At 39.1% G+C, this 21,628-nt stretch overlaps 2 protein-coding genes across 2 annotated transcripts in view; both read left to right on the top strand.

Moving 5' to 3' along the window:
- Window positions 1–854: 854 nt before the first annotated feature.
- dlat (dihydrolipoamide S-acetyltransferase (E2 component of pyruvate dehydrogenase complex)) lies at window positions 855–14,903 on the top strand. The gene is made up of 14 exons (XM_046868162.1): window positions 855–1,276; window positions 2,796–2,897; window positions 4,318–4,442; window positions 5,576–5,741; window positions 5,933–6,059; window positions 7,109–7,284; window positions 9,479–9,623; window positions 9,714–9,781; window positions 10,155–10,259; window positions 11,606–11,713; window positions 11,818–11,936; window positions 12,481–12,643; window positions 13,212–13,348; window positions 13,896–14,903. Exons 1-14 carry the CDS (start codon window positions 1,028–1,030, stop codon window positions 14,023–14,025), a joined length of 1,920 nt encoding a protein of 639 aa, XP_046724118.1. The 5' UTR covers window positions 855–1,027; the 3' UTR covers window positions 14,026–14,903.
- A 2,504-nt stretch (window positions 14,904–17,407) lies between these two features.
- Window positions 17,408–21,628, top strand: part of rb1 (retinoblastoma 1) — a 39,616-nt gene continuing 35,395 nt past the window's right edge. The window contains exons 1-3 of the mRNA XM_046867648.1: window positions 17,408–17,704; window positions 20,564–20,675; window positions 20,786–20,889. Of these exons, the coding sequence (XP_046723604.1) occupies window positions 17,607–17,704; window positions 20,564–20,675; window positions 20,786–20,889 (314 nt within the window). The 5' untranslated portion in view covers window positions 17,408–17,606. The remainder of the gene's footprint in view (window positions 17,705–20,563; window positions 20,676–20,785; window positions 20,890–21,628) is intronic.

The following is a 21,628-nucleotide window of genomic DNA, read 5'->3' as shown; positions in this document are numbered from 1 at the left end:
AGTATCATAACAATGTGTTTATCATTAAGTTTACTTCCTTGAAATTGTCTATAAAATATGGAAGTTCTAAGAGGCCATGTGTTACAATTTAGTTTCTTTCTTGTTTTCTCGTGATCACGACTTAATTTTCTTCACGCGCCCGCTGTCACAAATGCTTATGGCTTTTAACCATGATGCTGCATCTAGGACATTTCTTGTAATCAGTACATAATTGTTCTGTGTATTCAACGTAAGAGCATGTTCTAGAGCAGGGGTCACCACATGGTGCCCGCGGGCACAAGGTCACCCGTGGGCCTTTTCTAAAAATAGCTTACCATAGCACCACTTACCAGTGAGCTGCATTTAATTTTTTTTTGTTGCTTTTCTTTTTTAAATCACACTTGCATTGGTGTGAAAATGACAATAGTAAAATATAGATGACTAGATATAGATGAATATCATTAATTATTAATAATAACATATAATTAAAGGTAAATTGAGCAAATTTGTTATTTCAGAACTGTAATTTCGACTTGTGTGTATCAAACTGGTAGCGCACATTAATCGGTACCCAAGAAGGAGCTCTCAGTTTCAAAAGGTTGGTGACCCCTGATCTAGAGGCATCGCAGCATCATGGAAAATCCATTCGTGGCAGAAACAATGTTTGTTATGTCGAGATCACAAGAAAATTAAGTCGTGATCATGAGAAAACAACTCTTAATGTCTAGATCACGAAAAAATACAAAATTTTTAAAAATAATAATTCTTTGCCTCTTAGGACTTCTGTAGAAAAGCCTACTTGATTTGACTACGTAGCCTGATTGTAAGGGGGATAAATCCTGTAGTGGCATCCCGTGTGAAGCCGGGAGGACACGGGGAAGGAGAGCGCCGGAAAGCGAGATGTTTTGGACTGGGAGGTCATTGGAAAGTGAGGCTGTGTGTTGAACTCGGGCTGTAGTTGTAATAAAGGTGTCAGAGATCCTGATACCAAAAGGAACCTCTTTTGGTCCCGTGAACGGTTTATTTTTTTTCTCTTAGTGAGTTCAAAATGTTGCGTTTGGCGTTGAGACTGAGCCCAGCGGTCAGAGCGAGCCGCCGGGGTGTCCTCTCAGGCCCGGGTGCTGGAGCGCGATCAGGACCGGTACCGTGCTCGAGCAGAGGCCGGGCTCTGAATTGCGGCAGACCTGCACAGTCCGGCATCCTGAGATGCAGAACGCGGGCTTTAATACCTGCACCACCACGAAGTGTCTCCTTCAGTCAGAGTGCAAGAGTCTGCAGTCTACCGCCTCACCAGAAGGTAACGTTCATGCTAAGCTAACTAACTCCTCAGCTAAAGGACCCGACCTGTTACCGTCACGGTGTGCTGCTCACCTCTTCTTAATAGCTGCTTGGGTTTTATTTCATATTTTAATTTTTTATTTCGATCAAATGATGATCAAATGAGCACATTAATAATAAAATCCACTATTCTGAGACGAGAAAGCGACTGTGAGGATTCAACCCTAAGAGCATTTATTAGTTACGTCACTGTAGGGCTCCAGGATCGCCGCGCTGCTCTGACTCTGTAGGGCTCCAGGATCGCCCCGCTGCTCTGACTCTGTAGGGCTCCAGGATCGCCCCGCTGCTCTGACTCTGTAGGGCTCCAGGATCGCCCCGCTGCTCTGACTCTGTAGGGCTCCAGGATCGCCCCGCTGCTCTGCCACTGTAGGGCTCCAGGATCGCCCCGCTGCTCTGCCACTGTAGGGCTCCAGGATCGCCCCGCTGCTCTGACTCTGTAGGGCTCCAGGATCGCCGCGCTGCTCTGACTCTGTAGGGCTCCAGGATCGCCACTCTGCCACTGTAGGGCTCCAGGATCGCCCCGCTGCTCTGACTCTGTAGGGCTCCGGGATCGCCACTTTGCCACTGTAGGGCTCCAGGATCGCCACTCTGCCACTGTAGGGCTCCAGGATCGCCACGCTGCCACTGGTTGGCCCCATTATCACCAAGGTGCCACTGTTGGGCTCCATGATCGCAATGCTGCCATTGTTCGGCTCCATGATCACCAGGCTGCCACTGTTGAGCCCCATTATTACAAAGATGCCATTGTTGGGCCACATTATTGCCAACTGCCATGGTTTGGCCCCATGCTCACCAAGCTACCTCTGTTGGGCCCTAGTTTCACCAAGCTGCCAGATTTTTGCCCCATTTATCGCAAAGCTGCCACCGTTGGACCCTTTATTAAGACCCTTAACCCTCTGTGCTGTATTATGTCTAACCTTGTGGTCTGACCCCAGCTTCCTAACATCGCTAGGATATGCGAAGAAGAATTTCACTGTGCTGCAATGTACATGGTACAAGTAAAAATCCCCTTTACCCTTTAGCACATACATTTCACCTTCTGCACAGCTGCACTTTATTAGCGTATCCGGTTTACCTCCATTGAAATGCTGCTCTATAGTGTATAACAGTGACAGGACGTGCATTTCACAACTATCCTTTCAGTGGTGTCCTACCTGAATCTTAATACCATCACTATGATCCCTACTCGTTTTTATGTATGTATGTATTTATTTATTTGTAAATGAGGTAGAATTGAAGTGAAGAACAAAGAGGAAATGTACATGGACGTCAGAAGAACATAGAACACACACAGACGCAATTAATGCCATTGGCTGCTTCCAGCACATCAACTTGGAGAACTGCTTGTTTACTTGCCATTGAAATGCCACACGAAATAACAAACATTAGCTAATATATTGGGTGGTGGTTTTTTTTTGTTGTTTTTTTTTTCTTCTTAATTATCCACATGATCTTGTTCCTGTTTATTTTTTATGCAGGTGGAACTCCCTGCTTTATCTCCCACAATGCAATTGGGCACCATCGCTCGCTGGGAGAAGAAGGAGGGGGATAAAATTAACGAGGGAGACCTGATCGCTGAGGTGAGACGGGAATTCGTGTGTATGTTTGTGAAATTAACACGATTGACCAGAAAATATTGATTCATTTGAATCTTGAGCTGCAGCTCAGACTTCCAGCTACAGCGTAAATCACAGTTTATTCGAATGCACTTGTTTTTACTCGTTACGTAAGCAAATAACAGTCGGTCGTGAAGCTGTACATTTAACATTTTTTTAAAATATGAAGGGTTTTACTTTCTTTTTTTTTCTTCAATAACAACCAGCTGCAGTTTATTCTGAAATTAAATTGGAGAGAATAAGAAAAGCTTGTTTATGGGTAGCAAGAAATAACGTGTGATAACAGGAACTTGATTCGTGGACGCTCCTTAAATATCACTAAACAGAAGGAAAACTGCTGTGGTGTAAGAAGAATAAAACACTCTAGTGATTGCTGTTTTAGGAAAATAGTATACGCAATATGGACTGGCTACATTCTATCACCCAGTCGTATAATTTTCGGGGGGGTTTTCCCGTATAACTGCGCACCCCATGTGTTATTTTTATAGCTCGAAGAGCTCTTATTCCTACTGAGTGAGTGGAAAGTAAGACCTAGATTGAGGTAAAGTGGGAAAGGATCCAACAGGTTTAGGGGGAAAAAAAAGAAGTGTTAATAAAAAGGAGCTTGTTGTCCTGAAGATGGCAGAAGTAGGGATCTGGATGCCTCAGTATCACAGTAGGAGCTTGTTGAAATACATTTACAAATCCAAAACAGTCAGGACAATGTGTGAAATGTAAATAAAAACAGAATGCAATGATTTGTAAATCTCATAAACCGATATTCTATTTATAGTAGAACATAGAAGACATATCAAATGTTTAAACTCAGGAAATGTACCAGGAAATGTTTTATTTGGTGGCTGCAACACATCTCAAGTCTGGAAAAAGTAAGTGTTGTTGAAACACTTGAAATACTTTGCAACTTATAAGGTCAGTAAGATGATTGGGTATAAATATTGTATCTTAGAGAGGCAGAGTCTCTCAGAAGTAGAAGATGGGGATAGACCTTTTCACCATTTGGAAAAACTGGTGCATCATGAAACGAAAAATACAACAAAGAACACCCAGAACTGTTGAGCAGCTAAAAACCTGTATCAGACACATATGGGACAACATTCTTCTCCTAAAACCAACTTTTTTGAGACCTGTTGCAGCCATACATTACAAAATGACATTTTTACCCCTTAAAATTGTGTATATTCTTAGTTTAAACATAAAAAAAAGTTTGTTTCATTTGAAATAAAATCTTGATTTATGAGATTTACAAATCATTGCATTCTTTATTTTATTTACATATTGCACAGTGTCCCAACCTCTTTGGAATATGGGGTTGTACGAATAAAAGTAATGACATTGCAGTGCAGATATTGGACATTTGTCTTTAACACTGTACATGTTTATACAGGTGGAAACAGACAAGGCCACGGTAGGATTCGAGATACTGGAGGAGTGCTATCTCGCCAAGATCCTGGTACCAGAGGGTACAAGAGACATTCCCATTGGATCAGTCATCTGTATTACTGTGGACAAGTGAGGGGAGGTTTTTATTTATTTATTTATTTATTTATTAAGCAAGCCACTTTATTGTTGCTGAAGCAGGCCGTTTGAGATGTTTTGCACAAAACAAAACTTGTGCTGCACCCCATTCTCCTAATTTCCACTCTTAATAGTATGCTAGATAAAAAATATTGAGTTATGTATAATTGTAGGTTGAAATGGGTATCCCCAAGATATCTACTCGATTTGGACAAAAATATTGGAACATCTGACTTTTCTAGCCATTTGTGTTTTTCCCCAAACTGCTACCACAAAGCAGACAATTGTATAAGAAGAGCTTTTATTTGTCACATATACGTCACAGCACAGTGAAATTATTTTTCTTGCTCAGAAGCTGGGGTCAGAGTGCAGGGTCAGCCATGATATGGTGCCCCTGGAGCTCAGAGGGTTAAGGGCCTTGCTCAAGGGCCCAAGAGCGGCAGTTTGGCAATAACAGGGCTTGATGCTCCGACCTTCTGATCAGTAACCCAGCACCTTAACCACTGTGACAATGTTCCTGTGCACAAAACCAGCTCCATGAACATATGGTTTACATGGGCTGAAGTGGAAGATCTTGAGTGGCCTGCTATAAAGCTCTCTACAACCACACTTTAAAGTCTAGTGGACCAGCTTCCTTAAAGAGTGGAGATTATTATAGCAGCAAACAGGCAATAAATGTGGAATGGGATGTTCCAAAAGCACATATAACTCTTACAGAAAGGTGTCCACAACTTCTTGTCCATTTTTGGTTTATTTGGTTGGAGTTTTGTGACAGTTTGCCAGATTCAGCCATGCAGACATGGGGCATTTTAGATAAAGTGTGAAAAAAGAAATCACAATTAAATTGAATGGCAAAAATCATCTTAGGATTAATTAAATGAATAAAAACTGTAATGGCAAAAAAAAAGAATAAGAAATTCACGCACTGACGATGTTATGTGATGCTTAATGCTTGTTATGTAATGCTCAACCTCTTCGCTTCACACGATCATGAAGCAGAAACAATGGATCTGGTTTTACGTAGAAGAGACCACATGGGGAGAAAAATCTGAATTCCGTTTTGTTAAGAACTAAGATGGTTAATATGTTAAGATGTTGGCACTAAAATGCTGTGTATTTGCCTTCAGCCCTGACCTCATCCCAGTGTTTAAGGACCTTAATCTGGAAAAACTGGCCGCCTTAACACCGTCAGCAGCAGGAGCAGCCACAGCAGCAACTCCACCTCCAGCAGCTGCCTCCTCTGCACCCTTTCCTCCACAAGCCCCTGGCAGTTCGTACCCTGCGCACATGAAGGTGAGTCCTGCTGGCTATTGGAGCAAGTTTTACCCAATGATGATACGGTCAGTGTGTCAATCTATTGGCCAGTAATGCTGTTATTTGCTCCTTGTATATGGCCTATATGAAGACATTGGATTTGTAATGATGATCATGAACCCGACGAGTTGATGCCCATTGATGTTTCTTTGTTATCATGGCTCGTGTAGATTCTTTTGCCAGCTCTTTCCCCGACTATGACGGTGGGCACGGTGCAACGCTGGGAGAAGAAAGTGGGAGAAAAATTGAATGAAGGCGACTTGCTCGCTGAAATCGAGACGGATAAGGCTACAATTGGTGAGTTGTCACGCCGAGAGATTTCACTGTTGCGTGTTCTAATATCTAGCTGCCTGGAACTACTGAAAGTTTGTTAGCATGGAGCAGTAAATCAAGTGTGCAGTGACTCTCTCATGCCTGAGATCTATTCACTTCTGTGAGCACTGAGACATGCATGTTGGGTTTTCTTATTGTCTGCTATTAGGAGCAGGAATATAATGTGGGGGAACACGGACCTATGTCTCATCCAAAAGCTGGGTTTCACCTGGGAGGTGGTAGCTCTGTGATTAAGGCATTGGACTTTCAAACAGAATGTTGTGAGTTCAAATCCCAGCACCACCAAGCTACCATTTCAGGACCTTTAAACAAGGTGCTTAACCCTTAACTGCTCAGGATAACGGGTCTGCTATTGAAGCTATACGCGTTAAAGTAAATTCCCTGGCCAGGTTGAACATGATCACAGTGAACTTAATAAACATTGCTATACATAGTTTTGGTACAGAACATAAACCAGTAAGGCCATCATTTTTATTTAAAGGCCTGCAGATTTTCTCCACTGTTCTCAAGTCCCTCACTGAGAAGCCAGTTGATGAATGTAAATGCTCCCTTTATACAAACACTTACTTCTGGTCCGCTATTCAAATGGTCAAACATAACCCGACTTAGGCTTTTTATTATGTATCTATATGGCTGATGTGTGTGTGTATATATATATATATATATATATATATATATATATATATATATATATATATATATATATATATATATATATATATATATATATATATGATATACACCAGAAACTTTCACAAGGCATAAGATTTTCTCGCAATCCAATTACATGTTTAGTATTTACGTTAAGGTCAGGAGAAAAGTCGTGATAACGAGAAATAAAGAAAGAAATACATGGCCTCATGAGACTTTCGTTTATGGCAGATACATTTGGCAAAAATATAACTTTTGGCTTAAAATATGAAAAACATCCAGATGAAGATGAGAGAGAATGGTGAATCATTGGGAGCTGGCTAGCCAGTGCACTCTTAAGTGAGTGTGGCTTATTTTTTCAGGTTTTGAGGTACAGGAAGAGGGATATTTGGCTAAGATCATGGTGCCCGAAGGAACCAGAGATGTCCCACTAGGTACCCCTCTGTGCATCATGGTAGAGAAAGAGTCTGACATTCAGGCATTTGCTGACTATGTCGAGACCGGGATGGCTACTAGCCCGCCTCCAGCTCCTGCACCAGTAAGAAACATTTCTTTTTATTTACTGTCTTTATGGTCTGATTGGGCTCCAGATTAGGGCTGCAACTATTTTTTTTTCTTGTTTTTTTTCCAATTGATTGATTAATTTGATGGAAAAAAACAACTACATTTTATTTTAATTAGATGTTTTGCTTATTATAACTATATAAAACCCTAATTCGGGGACTTTATGTATAAAAGTGTACTAAAAAAAATTGTGTTAAGGAGTGCATGGGGGATTTCTCCTTAAACAAATTCACTCATGCTGGGTTTTTTTTTTCTGTAAATAAAAACAACAGCATTTGAGTATGCACGGAGAACCAATTTGTGTAAATCAACATTTGCGATGATAATTCTAGATGGCAAGTTCTAAAAACCGTGCAAAAAAAAATCAGTATAAAATAACATTTGTTTTGACAATTTTTGTTTAAAAAATTCCTGTTCAAATTCATTTTGTTCAGTTTGGAAGATCTAAGCATCTATAATATCAAATTATTAAAATTCTGTATAATAATTACATATATTCATAAATTGAATATTCAAACATTGAAAACAAGCATTGAAACGTAGTAAAGTCGCAGTAAATCACGTTTGAAAACAGATGTTACTGTTACTGTAGTAGACAAAAGCTATAAAAAAGAATGGAACAGAAAGATGCTGCAAGCTAACAGACTTGATTTATTGTTTCAATTAAATCCATCACTATGTCGCGAGCGAGCTGATTGCGCAAACAAACAAACAGTTTACACAATAGCATTTAATTAAACTACACCATTTTCACATGATGAGGATTATACCGTTTTTACTTACCGTGCTGATTTGTCGCCTTCATCCGTGACCCCAGTGTTTTATTTTCACCTGCTCATCACTGTGGAACTTCCAACGCACACAAGCTCCACTTTGCAATAACTTGCAGGGTTACTGTTTTCTATGTTGCGTTTAATATAAAATGCTCCAATGCTTTGGATGAGTTGGGATGCACACTTTTTCTGCTTCAGGTTGACCCTGTTCTGTTCGCCATTTTCCCAGGCGGCTTTGTTATCTTGCCGTCACACTAAACCCATAACGTGAGCAGCCCAACTAAACGATAACGTTCGTTGACAACGAATTTAATTATCGATTATTATTGATTTTATCAATTTTAGTTGTTGCAGCCCTACTCCAGTCTGCTACTGCTTTCATAAAAATACTAATTTGCGAGTAATATTGCTGCCGAAATTACCACCTGCGACATGTGCGTTTTCTGTAAAGAATGGCCTATCACGTAATTTGTTGACGTAATAAACTGAGACGCATGCGTAATTTGTTGACGTAATAAACTGAGACGCATGCGTAATTTGTTGACGTAATAAACTGAGACGCATGCGTCGTCTACGCTCGAGTTAAAGCGCCAAAATAACCGGACAGTTAAAGCAACTTTCCCGCATTAGAAATACCATGTTGAGAGGAAAAATATCAAACTTTTTCAAACAGTCTCCACCTTTGTCCAATTTTACCGCTGATGACACACCTGTTCGTAAAAATAAATAGCAGGCTCCAGTTGTGCCAGCGTTGGAGAGAGTGAGAGCGAGCAAGAGAGAGAACAGAAATACTGAAGACTGTCTTTTTATGTTAGTCAGTGAACACATAAATAAAAGTGCTGAGAGACATTTCAAAATATTTTGGATTTTTGGTCTGACAATGTTTTGTGACTTCTGCTCTAAAGCGGGCAGAGAAATCTCAGGCAAAACTGATTTTATTACCGGGACAAATCATTTAAAAAAGACACTGTAAGAAAACACTGCAATAGTCACCAATGGAACTGCTTTTGTTTGTGGTATATTATGAAAGATCAGTCAGAAGTCTGATTGAGTTGGAACGCTTTTAGGCTTATAGCAGTTTAAGGTGGTGTGATTGTTTTTTTGCCTGCTTTTGGCTTACAACATGTCACGGTCGTCCTTGGTGCAGTGGTATTGTAGAGGCTTTGGTGGACTTTATCTTTTTTATTATTATTTATTTATTTTTTAATTGTTGGTGGGCTTCTAGCAAATGTATATTAGTAGAACTTCTTTGCAAGTTTTTTCCTGGTGGGCTGTTTATAGGAAAAAGTAATAATAAAAATAATCAGATCAGTGGATTAATGAAACAACTCAGTGAATTAAAATAAATGTGCTTGCAGTGGCAGCTCATTCTTATGAATCAATATGTCTTTTCAGGTGGCAGCTCCTCCTGCTCCCTCTGCCCCTGCGGCGACCCCGGCTGCAGCTCCAGCTGCTGCTGCTAGGAAGGGCAGAGTGTTTGCAAGCCCACTGGCCAAGAAACTGGCTGCTGAGAAAGGGATCGACCTCACACAGGTCACTGGTGAGTGCACTGTATAACTGCAGTGTCGGCAAAAAAGTACTGGCAAAATTATTTTTCTGACAGAATAAAATATTCCTCAAATGTGTGCAGGCTCAGGACCAGATGGAAAAGTAACCAAGAAAGACATTGAGACTTTTGTCCCAGCCAAGGCAGCTCCTGTGAGTGAAATCTTTTTTTTTTTTTTTTTTTTTAAGCAAAGAATATCAGCCAGACGAACATGTATGTGTACTGTATGTATACTGAGACATTTTATATATATATAAAAAAAAAAAGCTTTAATGTAGCAGAAATTCTGCTTTACAATCTTCACACTGGTTAACATTTTCTAATACTATATTTCGCAATATGCAACCTGTGTAACCTTTCCTTAGTTTGGAAATCTATTTCCAAATCGTTATCTTTTTTTTTTTTTTTTTTTTTTTTACTCAATATAGTGATTTCTCAAGTGCTGCAAAACTATTACAGCCTTCTAGAAGGCAAATGTGTACATCCCATTATCTAAAATTTTATGTTGAATGAATGATGTTTAAGGCTCCAACAGCAGCTCCTGCAGCACCCACGCCCGCTCGTGCACCAGCCGTGGCACCTGTACCCACCGGCACCTTCACCGACATCCCCATCAGCAACATCCGCAGAGTGAGTTTCCATCAGTACAGTTCACTCCTTAACTATGATTACACACAATTAAGTGTTCCTAATCAGGAAAGAGCTTCGGAGAATAGAGTCTCTCATATAGAGACATCTTTAAGCATAATGATGGAGGGGTGATAAAGATGATGTCCGTACACGTGTACCGGATGCAATCCTTTTTACAGGGGAAATCCCAGTTCCCTCACGAACCTGTTAATGTGGCGGATTGCAAGTTTGTCGCACTTTGAAAGCAGTGTCACTGTTTTTTAATTAATTAATTTAAAAAATGTTATTCTTAAACACAACATAAAACATACAAAAATATGTGTAAAAAAAACTACAGTTAGCATAGGGTCACTGTGGCAACTCACTCTCTACTGGAAATACGATTTGTTTTGCTAAAGCGCTGCCACTTCCTGCGTTTTTACGACAGACTAGCGATATAGATTCGTCAGCGTTTCATGTCCAGCTTCAAGAATTTATTTTAAAAGGAGAAAATCCTGACAATTCCACATATCGAGGGAGTGAATGAATGAAGGATGGACGGAATAAAGGCATTTGTTAAAGTATTCTGAAATAAGTAGAACAGTTAAGCAGATTATATCTTTAGAAAATGAAATATTAAATGTAAAACACAGACACTTTTCTACCCAAATGGGGTCTAACGAATGTAAATAATTTAATTACATTTTTCCATTTATTTCATTTTATTATATCAATTTCATTTGTGCCAACTTAATCAATTACTGAAATTAATCAATAATCATAAAAGGTGTATTGCATTCATTTGACCTATTAAATTTTTTCTAAATATTATAAAATTAAATTGTGTATATATAATTTAAACTTATAATACATTTTATTTATTATTGTTTTACAAATGTTAACTATTGATGTTCACCAATGTTAATAATAACAAACTGCATTAATTAACAACAAAAGTCAAGGTTTTTTTTTTTTTTTTATTTCTTTAAAACCTTACATGTAAAAAACTTAAAACTCGATGTACGTATCATTACGCCCCTCGTAGAAAATGACAAAGAAATTCTTAATATAATTTAGAAAAGTTGAATGCATTAAGAATCTGTTCAAATGTATATAATGTAAATTATTTATATATTCTACTAAACTAGTTTTCTGGAAAACAATGTTTAGTAGCTGTAACTAGGCATCAAAACCCCTGGATGTTCCTACATATTGTTTGTGGTGCCTGGAAAGTGCCATGCACAGCAAATATTCTCTTTAAAGTGCATATATACATTTTATTTTCATTTGTATTCTTATTCTTCTAGAATAAATACAGCAACAATTTTTCACCTCTCTGCTCCTCATATGATTTTACCCTTTATAAGGTGATTGCTCAGAGGCTGATGCAGTCAAAGCAGACTATTCCTCACTACTACCTGTCTGTGGATATCAACATGGACCAAGTTCTGGACCTTAGGAAAGAACTTAACATGGTAAGATGCTGCATTCATTTCTATTCCATGTACATATCATTCTGCTGGAGGATTATGCTGTAAGCAGATCTGTTTTCTTTTCCCTGTTTTCATGGTATGAGCAGGAGGTGAAAGCAGACAACATCAAACTGTCAGTGAATGACTTTATCATCAAAGCATCAGCACTGGCATGTTTAAAGGTTCCAGAGGCGAACTCCTCCTGGATGGACACGGTTATCCGACAGTGAGTAACCTCGGGATTCGCTCGTCTTAGCGGCAATGGTTTCACACTTACGATCTTCTGTAACGTGGCATTGAGTCCTATAAAAGAGTCGAGAGTGTCTGCTTTGTTGGAACGCCGTGATAAAGCTGCTCGTAACTGCTTCAAATTGTATTGCAAGAACAGGCATGTTGTATTACCTTCAATCCAGTTACACATGCAGGAACACAGACTTTATTTGTTGCGTTCCCGCGACTGGATTTGAACGAGCGATCCAGTCTTGCACATACACTATATGGACAAATGTTTGTGGAGATTTGTATGTGCTTTTTGAACATACTAATCAACATTTAGTCCTTTTTAGTTTTAGTTTTTAGGTTTTTTTTAAATGGCAGCTTCCGATTTCTTGGCAATTTTAATGGCAGCTCCTCACCACAAGAGGGAAGCAGTGCTGCTTTGCACATAATGACTAAAATCTTTGCAGACCAGCAGATATGATTATTATTGTTGTTGTTGTTGTTGTTGTTGTTGTTGTTATAGCTTATACACACTTTTTGTTCATTCCCAGAAATCATGTGGTGGATGTTAGCATTGCGGTCAGCACACCCAGCGGTCTGATCACTCCTATTGTATTCAATGCTCATATTAAAGGCTTAGCAACCATCAGTCAAGATGTAACTGCACTGGCTCTTAGGGCTCGTGATGGCAAACTGCAGCCACACGAATTCCAGGTGAGTATAACAGAAAATGTTCCACTTTTTCATATTTTATTTTATGTCTGTATATAAAGATACATAAAGACTAAGGACAGAACGGTATCTCAGGGTCGAGATATTTGAGTCTGCACCCATGTATAATGAAGCAGACTGTATTTTTATATAGAAGTTGTGGGTGAGGTATTTTAAGACGTGTGGCATGCAGGAATTGAATGTAAGGAGCTGATCTCTATTTAGAAAATGTTCTAGCCATGCAGGCTGGCATTAGGTGATGTTTTTTAGTGTAAACACACATTCAGTACAAGTTTCCTAGTTCTTATTGTTTATATTTCAGTAAAGAATGACTGTAACAACTCACTCTTGAAAGCAGTGTTACAAGTTGAATTCATCACGTTAGTCAGCATGCAGCACTGAGAGAAGATTGTTCCATGTATCTGCACAAAATCACTGAAGTAACCACTGCTTCCAAAAGAACCAGCTTACACATTTTGAAACACTCGAGACAAAAAAAAAAAACCCTGAAGTGGGATTCAGTCAAGCCAAATTTTAAGGGTCTTTTCCATTTTTTTGTTCTGTCTTTTAGGGTGGAACCTTTACAGTCTCCAATTTGGGCATGTATGGAATCAAGAACTTCTCTGCCATCATCAATCCTCCACAAGCCTGTATCCTGGCAGTGGGAGGCTCAGAAAAGAGGCTGCTGCCTGCAGACAATGAGAAAGGGTGAGACAAAAATTCACAAGATTCACTAGAGACAAATCCCAGCCACACTTAACTGCCACTCCTGGGCCCCTGAGTGAGGCCCTTAACCCTATAGCTTCTCAGTTGTATGAGTCGCAATGGATCTGGCTAAATACTGTAAATGTAAAAACAACATACAGTAATCCCCTGTTTATCACATTGGTTACGTTCCAAAACCACCTGTGATAAACGGACACCACCCCAAAAATGCAATTTCATGTATACAGTACTGTACTGTAATATTTGACTTCATTTTATAATTAAAAAATTTATTTGTATTCATACTTTTCATTATAACATAAAACTCGTTTGGTCTACGTGCGTCCGCGAGAGACCGGGAAAATCAGCCGAACAAATTAGTAACGCAGCAAATGCGACTCCGCGATAAACCGGGGCGCAGGATTTGAACCACGGTACAGCGACGGAATACTGTATTCCCATCCACCTGCTCTGTCTATGTACAGTATAATTATAGTTGATCAATATTTCAATGCAATACTTGCGTACTTATAAATGATGTGTTTTGAAGGTTCGATGTGGCCAGCATGATGTCTGTGACTCTCAGCTGTGATCACCGGGTGGTGGACGGTGCGGTCGGGGCGCAGTGGTTGGCCGAGTTCCGCAAGTTCCTAGAGAAACCTGTCACTATGCTGCTTTGAGGTGCCATCAGCCAATGCAGGACTCTCAGATCAAAGGAGGTCTCTCTCTAATGTTACACACTCGGGACTGTACTTATTTTTTTTTACTTTTTTTTTGTTGCAACCATCATAATCCCCCCCACCCCACCCCAGTGTAGGAAGAGGACCATTGGAAAAAGTCTGTGTGTGTCATAAATTCAAGGGGTTTCTATAAAACGTTTGATGCTCTTTAACCCCTTTGCCATGGTCTCCCAATTTCTCCAAAAAGTGGAACGTCGGAGGGCGTTCTGGATGAGAGTAAAGAAATGCACTTTATTTCTTAAAAAGAATTGAAATACTCCATCTGTCCACTTGTGTGCCAAATGATCTTGTAAGCAAGGTTATAATACTGTTTGGATAGGCATCATTTCCCTCGATCATCTGTGCTTAAATCTGCACCTGAAATTCATACACAGATCTCCCATTAAAGGTTATCTTCACTTTCTGACTTACAAAAAATGGTTTCCTCTCTGGCAGCCTATATAAGCTTTTGACCCTAAAAAAAATGCTGGTAGCCCTTAATTTATTATATAAAACTTTCACTCCAGACAAAGCATACTAGTGCCTTTGATCTGTTCCTATTACTGTCAAATGTTTTCGTGTTTCTTCTGGTTAATGTGGCAATATTTTAAAATCTCTATTTCTGTATTGATGACGCACAAACTTGCAGAACCGGGTGAATAAAAAAAAAAAAATGATAAAAAAAACACATCTCAAACCTGTACTGAAACATCGGAAGAAAAAAAACACAAACATGAAACGCACTTGAATACGATGTAGTAAAGGGAACGAGGATACAATTGTGTTGCAAATGAATGAATAATAAAAGAAAGAGAACATGAACAAAATTCAAATTGAAACTATCTTTTGATTGATTGAATTATTGTGTATCTATTTGTATAGTTATTGATTTAATGCTGAGAGAAACACCCACTCCGAACGATAAGTCGAAGCATTTGCGGGAAAGATATGGGGGATGATTTTATGGTCGAAATCACTTAAAGGTTTTAGAGCAATTATCTTTTAGTCATTTCCAGTAACTGCTCTGGAGTGAATAAAGAAGGGAGGAAGAGAGATGGTAATAGAATGTTTTATTTAAAACAAATGCTCTTTCATCTTTTATTATATATCTAATCAAAGGTATTTGTGAAGTGCTTAGTGAAGTCTGTGATATAACAAGTGTGAAGAATAAGAAAAATAGAAAAAGAATATATAAGGATAGAAAAGGATAGAATTTTTTTTTTTAAATCCAAGAGTGAAAACAGAATAGACTATCATCATTATGGCTGCAACAGCTAATCTATAAGAGTCAATAATGAAATTAATTGTCAACAAATACAGAGTCACCCAGCAGCAGGAACACGTGTGCGTCCCAAATCACGGATAAAGGCAAAACATCAGCACGGTGAGCAAAACCTGCGAATGGTATAGTTTATTTAAATGCTATTGTGTAAACTGTTTGTAACTTCGGGACAGTCACACTGGATCTGTTCTGACGCGAGTCGCGAGCATCAGTTTGCCCAATCAGCTCGCTCGCGACATAGTGATTGATTCAATTAAACCAGTGTGAACAAACACTAAATCTAAAAGCAACAAATAACAGCAGCAGTAAACGATTACGTTTTTTTCAGTCACTGTTGTGGTTTTCAGCGAATGTTTATGCATTTGAACACCAATGCAAATTTTTTTCAAGTCTGTTAGCTTGCTGCGTTTCTCTGTTCCATTCTCTTTTTATAGCTTTTGTCTACTACAACAGTAACATATCTGTTTCCAAAACGTGATTTACTGCGGCTTTACTACGTTCAAATGCTTTTCTTCAATGTTTGCATATTTAATTTTTTGCATACATCATGTAATTATTATACAAAATGTAAATAATTATATATTTTAGATTCTTATATCTTCATATTTTTGCACACAGGTACTCGGAAACAAACGAGTGTATGTGATGTAAATTGTAAAGATTAATTCTGTTAATAAATAGACCTGAAACAAAGGACAATCACGAATTAATTTGAATAATATTATTATAAATAATAAATTAAACCCTTGTATTGATTATAAAATACTTCTGCGGATGTATAAAGCACTGAATAGTCAAGCTGCAGTATCTGAGCAAACTTTTAGTCTGCTATGACCCACCATGCCAACTTTGCTTAAAAGGTGCAGGCTGTTTGTTGGTACCTACAGATAGTGACGACTACAACAGGGGGCAGAGCTTTCTCTTACAAAGCCCCACAGTTTTGGAACAGCCTTCCAATTAGTGTTCAGGATTTAGTGTTATTATAATGAGTGTTATTATAAATCATTAAAACGTTACAATCAAACACCAGTGATCAGATGGAGTTGTGTAGCCTGGAGCTTTTGAGCAATTTATAAATTAGCTCAACATCTGAGTTCAACACCAACTCCAACTGCTTCATGCCAGAGGCTTTAAATGTTCAGTGATGGATTGTTGCTGATTTAGTAAATGGAAGAACTGGTGTTCTTCTGGTGTATGTAGACGTGTTGGGGGATCAGCTAATTAAAATAAATAATTATGATAATAATAAAGATTTGTTCATTTTGGTGAACGAGATTTAAAGAACCAAATTAATCAAATGATTTAATCTTCCCATCTCTACTTTTCTGTGGGACATTGTAAATGCTTAATGTGGCTTAATGCAATAAGGCAGTGTTTTTAAAAGTCCAAACTCAGTAAACACATGCCATAATAAAGCATGTTATGTACAGATAAGCCGTTTGGTCTTTTAAAAACCGTGTCTTTTCGCGTTAAGCCACGTTCTGTTTTTTTTCCCGTAACAGATTTCTATGATTTTCTATGAGGAAGATTTTTTTAACGCGCAATTACAAGTGTTCGTATTCTGGACTCATGTGCTTGTCCGACATAGTATGCTTTATTATTAATGTGTTTACTGAGTTTGGTCTTTTAAAAACATTGTCTTAAGCCGTTTGTAGCGTTTTTACACGTGTGTACGTGTTTTTGAACGTCCCCCCACCACGCGCACATTTTACACTTATTCCCACCACAGAACCCGGATGAACCCAGAGTGTAGTGCAGTGTGGCAGTAAACTGATTGTATTGAATGCTGTGGCTGAATAAAAAATAATAGAATTATAATAATAATGATGATGATGATGCAAAGAGTACAGAATAGAAACAATACAGAAATGACTAAATAAACTAGTTAGGATGTTCATAAATAAATGAGATGAGGGATTAATAAAAACAAAACGAATACAAAACATTTTTATAATAATGTATTTAATGTCTGGTTTTTGTTTTTAGCTTGGTTAATTTTTTGTACACACAACAGCATGGCCGGTGCCGCCACTGAAGTGAAGTAAAGTAACCGGATGTGACGTAGGAAAGTTTTCCCGCGCTTGGAGGGATCTGCGGAAGCGGCGCTGTGTGAGTGGAGGTTATGGAGCGGTGCGGACTCAGTGCCTGGCATTGGTGTTAAATTTATGTGTTCGCCTTCATTCAGCCTGACATTGAATTCCTCCGGATATTTTCACGTGGTTTGAACCCGAGCCGCGACGAACATTGGGTGTTTCTCAGGATGCCTCCCAAAAAGCGCAGCAGCGGCAGCGGGACGCCTCCGAGCAAAGAGGCGAAGTTGAGCAACAAGAAGGAGAGCTCGGTGCTCTCCCCGGAAAAGTAAGACTCGGGCTTTACAGCGGGTTCTGCACTCATTCCTGGATTTGGTGTGTTTTATAATAAACAACTGAGTCTCTTAGGACATTGTTGTTCACTGTCTTGTTGGTAAACAGCTAGTCAGTTTGCCTAACAATGTCTGTTGTTTGCTAGCAGGCTAACTGAGTCAGTGTGATTCTATTGTTAAGCTTCATGTCAGATGGCCATGACTCGTGACTCAGAATAATAAAAAAAAAATAATAATAATATATATACCATCTTGTTTAAGTTGTATTTCAAATCTATTTCCTTAATCAGAAGATCATCTTTAAAGTTGGTGTGTTTACACTGTTGTGCTGTCAATCTCCATTCATGAAGAGGACCAGAAATGATCACGTGATGATGGTGGCTAATCCTGACACTATGTCTCCTTTTACCCCTCTGGATCTAAACCATAATTTGCATTAAACCTTGCATCCATAATCATAAAGACTCAGGATTCTGGTTAAGATGATTGCGAGCATCATTTCCTCACGTTGGTTCTGGTGTATGCATAGACAGCATCTCATAGACCTCTGTTTGTTTTTGTAGATTTGAAGTCCTGTTTGGACAGAAAGAGATCCCTTGTATTAAACACAAAACAGGTTGCCGTGACGATGTATACAGTATACGTGATAATCTCACCTACATATTGCAGCCTTGTTTGGAAGAACTGCTACTGTAATCGTATTAACTCGTCTTAGGACACAGAAGATTGCGAACACTCCTTCAATGCTCTCGGTACTCCTTGTCATTACTCTATACCGTGATGACAACAATATTGCCCCAGATGAGGATGAGAGCCCTTTTGAGTCTGGTTCAGGAAGTTTTTCTCACCAGCATTTCCTTAAATGTACACCCCCCTATTTACTGAAAAGACAATTTATATGTCTGTTCATATTATCTGTTATTCTTGATGGGATGGATTCCACAAGATTAAAATCGTCCTTTGATGTCTATGTTGATATGATTATAACCTGCGATGAAATTTTTGCTTTGTGGCATGATGTATTCTCATGCCGTTGGAAGATGGGTAAATTGCAGCCATGGAGGGATGCATATGGTCAACAATAATCCTCACTTGAGATTTGACTTGAGATTTGGCGTCATTTCTGAAATTCTTTTCTGTTCACCACAGTTGTACAGAGTGATTCTCCGAGTTAATGTGTCTGTTAAGTTATCCCAGTCTGGCCATTCTCTCTTGACCTGAATGAGGAACGTCAAAATGCATTGTCCAGAATGGATGCTGGATACGTTAACTTCATACTTTTAAGTAAACGCTAGAGGCTGTTCTGTGTGGAAATCTGAGGAGTTCAGCACTTATAAAAATGTTCACAGCAGCCTGTCAATGTGATCACTGAGATTACATTTTCCCACATCCCGATGGATGATGTGCATATTAACTGAAGCTGGAGGCCCATGTCTGCATGATTTTATGTACTGCTCTGCTGCTACATGATTGGTTGATTTAGATAATTGCATACAGTGGGGCAAAAGGTATTTAGTCAGCCACCTATTGTGCAAGTTCTCCCACTTAAAAAGATGAGAGAGGCCTGTAATCTATCAGAGGTACACTTCAACTATGAGAGACAAAATGAGAAAAAAAATCCAGAAAATCACATAGATTTGTAAAGAATTTATTTGCAAATGATGGTGGAAAATAAGTATTTGGTCAATAACAAAAGTTTCTCAATACTTTGTTATATACCGTTTGTTGGCAATGACAGAGATCAAACATTTTCTCTAAGTCCACAAGGTTTTTACAAACTGTTGCTGGTAGTTTGGCCCATTCCTCCATGCAGATCTCCTCTAGAGCAGTGATGTTTTGAGGCTGTCGCTGGGCAACACGGATTTTCAACTCCCTCCAAAGATTTTCTATGGACTGGTTAGACCACTCCAGGACCTTGAAATGCTTCTTACGAAGCCACTCCTTCGTTGCCCGGGCGGTGTGTTTGGGATGTGCATGCTGAAAGACCCAGCCATGTTCCATCTTTAATGCCCTTGCTGATGGAAGGAGGTTTTCCGGACATGTACTGGCTTAAGCAGGGGGACACGATTTGGGTCCCTGGCGGCGTAGTGTGTTACTAATGGTAGTCAAATCAAATCAAATCAAATTTTGTCACATACACATACATACAGGGTACGACATGCAGTGAAATGCTTTGCTAGTCGTTGTTACTCTGGTCCCAGCTCTCTGCAGGTCATTCACTGGGTCCCCCTGTGTGGTTCTGGGATTTTTGCTCACCGTTCATGTGATCATTTTGACCCCACAGGGTGAGATCTTGCGTGGAGCCCCAGATCGAGGGAGATTATCAGTGGTCTTGTATGTCTCCTATTTTCTAATAATTGCTCCCAGAGTTGATTTCTTCACACCAAGCTGCTTACCTACTGCAGATTCAGTCTTCCCAGCCTGGTGCAGGTCTACAATTTTGTTTCTGGTGTCCTTTGACAGCTCTTTGGTCTGGCCATAGTGGAGTTTGGAGACTGTTTGAGGTTGTGAACAGGTGTATTTTATACTGATAGTAGTTACAGGTCTGTAAAGAGCCAGAAATCTTGCTTTTTTTTGTAGGTGACCAAATACTTATTTTCCTCCATAATTTGCAAATAAGTTCTTTAAAAATCAGACAATGTGATTTTCGGGATTTTTTCCCCCCATTTTGTGTCTCATGATTGAAGTGTACCTATGATGGAAAATTACAGGCCTCTTTCATCTTTTTAAGTGGGAGAACTTGCACATTTAGTGGCTGACTAAATACTTTTTTGCCCCACTGTAAATGTGTAGTTATACATGCATTAAGTGCTTATTGACTTTACATATATTTTGACCAACTTTTTCTTTATCAGGCACAAAGAGAAGGATCCAGAGTTTGTAGACCTTTGCAAGGACCTTTCGCTTTCCAACGTGGTGTGCGATCAGGCATGGATGCGGTGGGAGTCAATGGCGAACATAGTCAACGTATGTTTTCATCCTTCATTAGTGCCTATGCGTGTCCATGCATGTTTATGAAATACACAAACATACACGGTTTCTGCTTATTGCATCATACTGATGTTTTTCTAACACAGGCCTCTAACAAGCATCTCTGGGGAGCAAGTGTGTTCATTTCAGCTGTGGAATCTGAGAACGTCACGTTCACCTTTACTGAATTTCAGAAGGCTGTTGGTCTGAGGTAAGTGGAATAATAAAAGTTAGATCAAGGATGTTTAAATGATGCTCCAAGCATGTGATGGTTTGACCACATGAACAGCATTGCCATTACTTTTGGCTACAAAAAAAATATGTAATTTGCAGAGTAAATATATAAAAATTTGCCCAGTTCTGTCTTAATACTGACTCCATAAGAAACAACACCATTGTGTTGACCAAAAGGAACCAACAAAATGATAACTGATAGGGTATGCATTATAAAAACAGGAACATTGTAGTGTTTGTTACTAGAAAAATATAGTCATAGTCATTGATGGGGCAGTATGAAGACTTAATGTTACCAATCTGAATGTTACCAATGCAACCGAGATTAATATATCAAAGAATGTTGCACTAATTTCGTTTATAATGTTAGTTTTTAATTGTATTTGATGTTCTGGAATGTTCACAAAACTCTTTAGGGACGATGTTCCACTAGATTTTTCGAGTGTGTTTGTGGTGATTTGTGCTCATTCAGCCACAAGGGAATGCTGACTGCACCCCAGGTCTTCTCACTAGGGCTGAAATACAAAACATCATCATTTAGCATCGAAAGCTTTGTTTAGTCCATTTAACTACACACAGAGCACTGTGTTTCCCCACTGACCATTATTAGTGATACACCACTCGCTGAACACTGGAGCACTCTGGACAGGTCAACACAAAAGACGGTGCAGAATGAAAATGGAGGAACGGAGGAGAAAACAGTGAGGGGCGATTAG

Source organism: Silurus meridionalis, chromosome 15, assembly GCF_014805685.1.
Source record: "Silurus meridionalis isolate SWU-2019-XX chromosome 15, ASM1480568v1, whole genome shotgun sequence".
In the NCBI taxonomy this organism is placed as follows: Eukaryota; Metazoa; Chordata; class Actinopteri; order Siluriformes; family Siluridae; genus Silurus; species Silurus meridionalis.
The sequence above is the reverse complement of the archived record's forward strand: the minus strand, read 5'-3'. Positions and strand labels throughout refer to the sequence as shown.

Coding starts and splice junctions, on each gene's coding strand:
- dlat (XM_046868162.1), top strand. CDS start 1,028: ATGTTGCGTTTGGCGTTGAGACTGAGCCCAGCGGTCAGAGCGAGCCGC. Junction 7,285..9,478: donor CGCCTCCAGCTCCTGCACCA/GTAAGAAACATT, acceptor ATGTCTTTTCAG/GTGGCAGCTCCTCCTGCTCC. Junction 11,714..11,817: donor TTAGGAAAGAACTTAACATG/GTAAGATGCTGC, acceptor TGGTATGAGCAG/GAGGTGAAAGCAGACAACAT.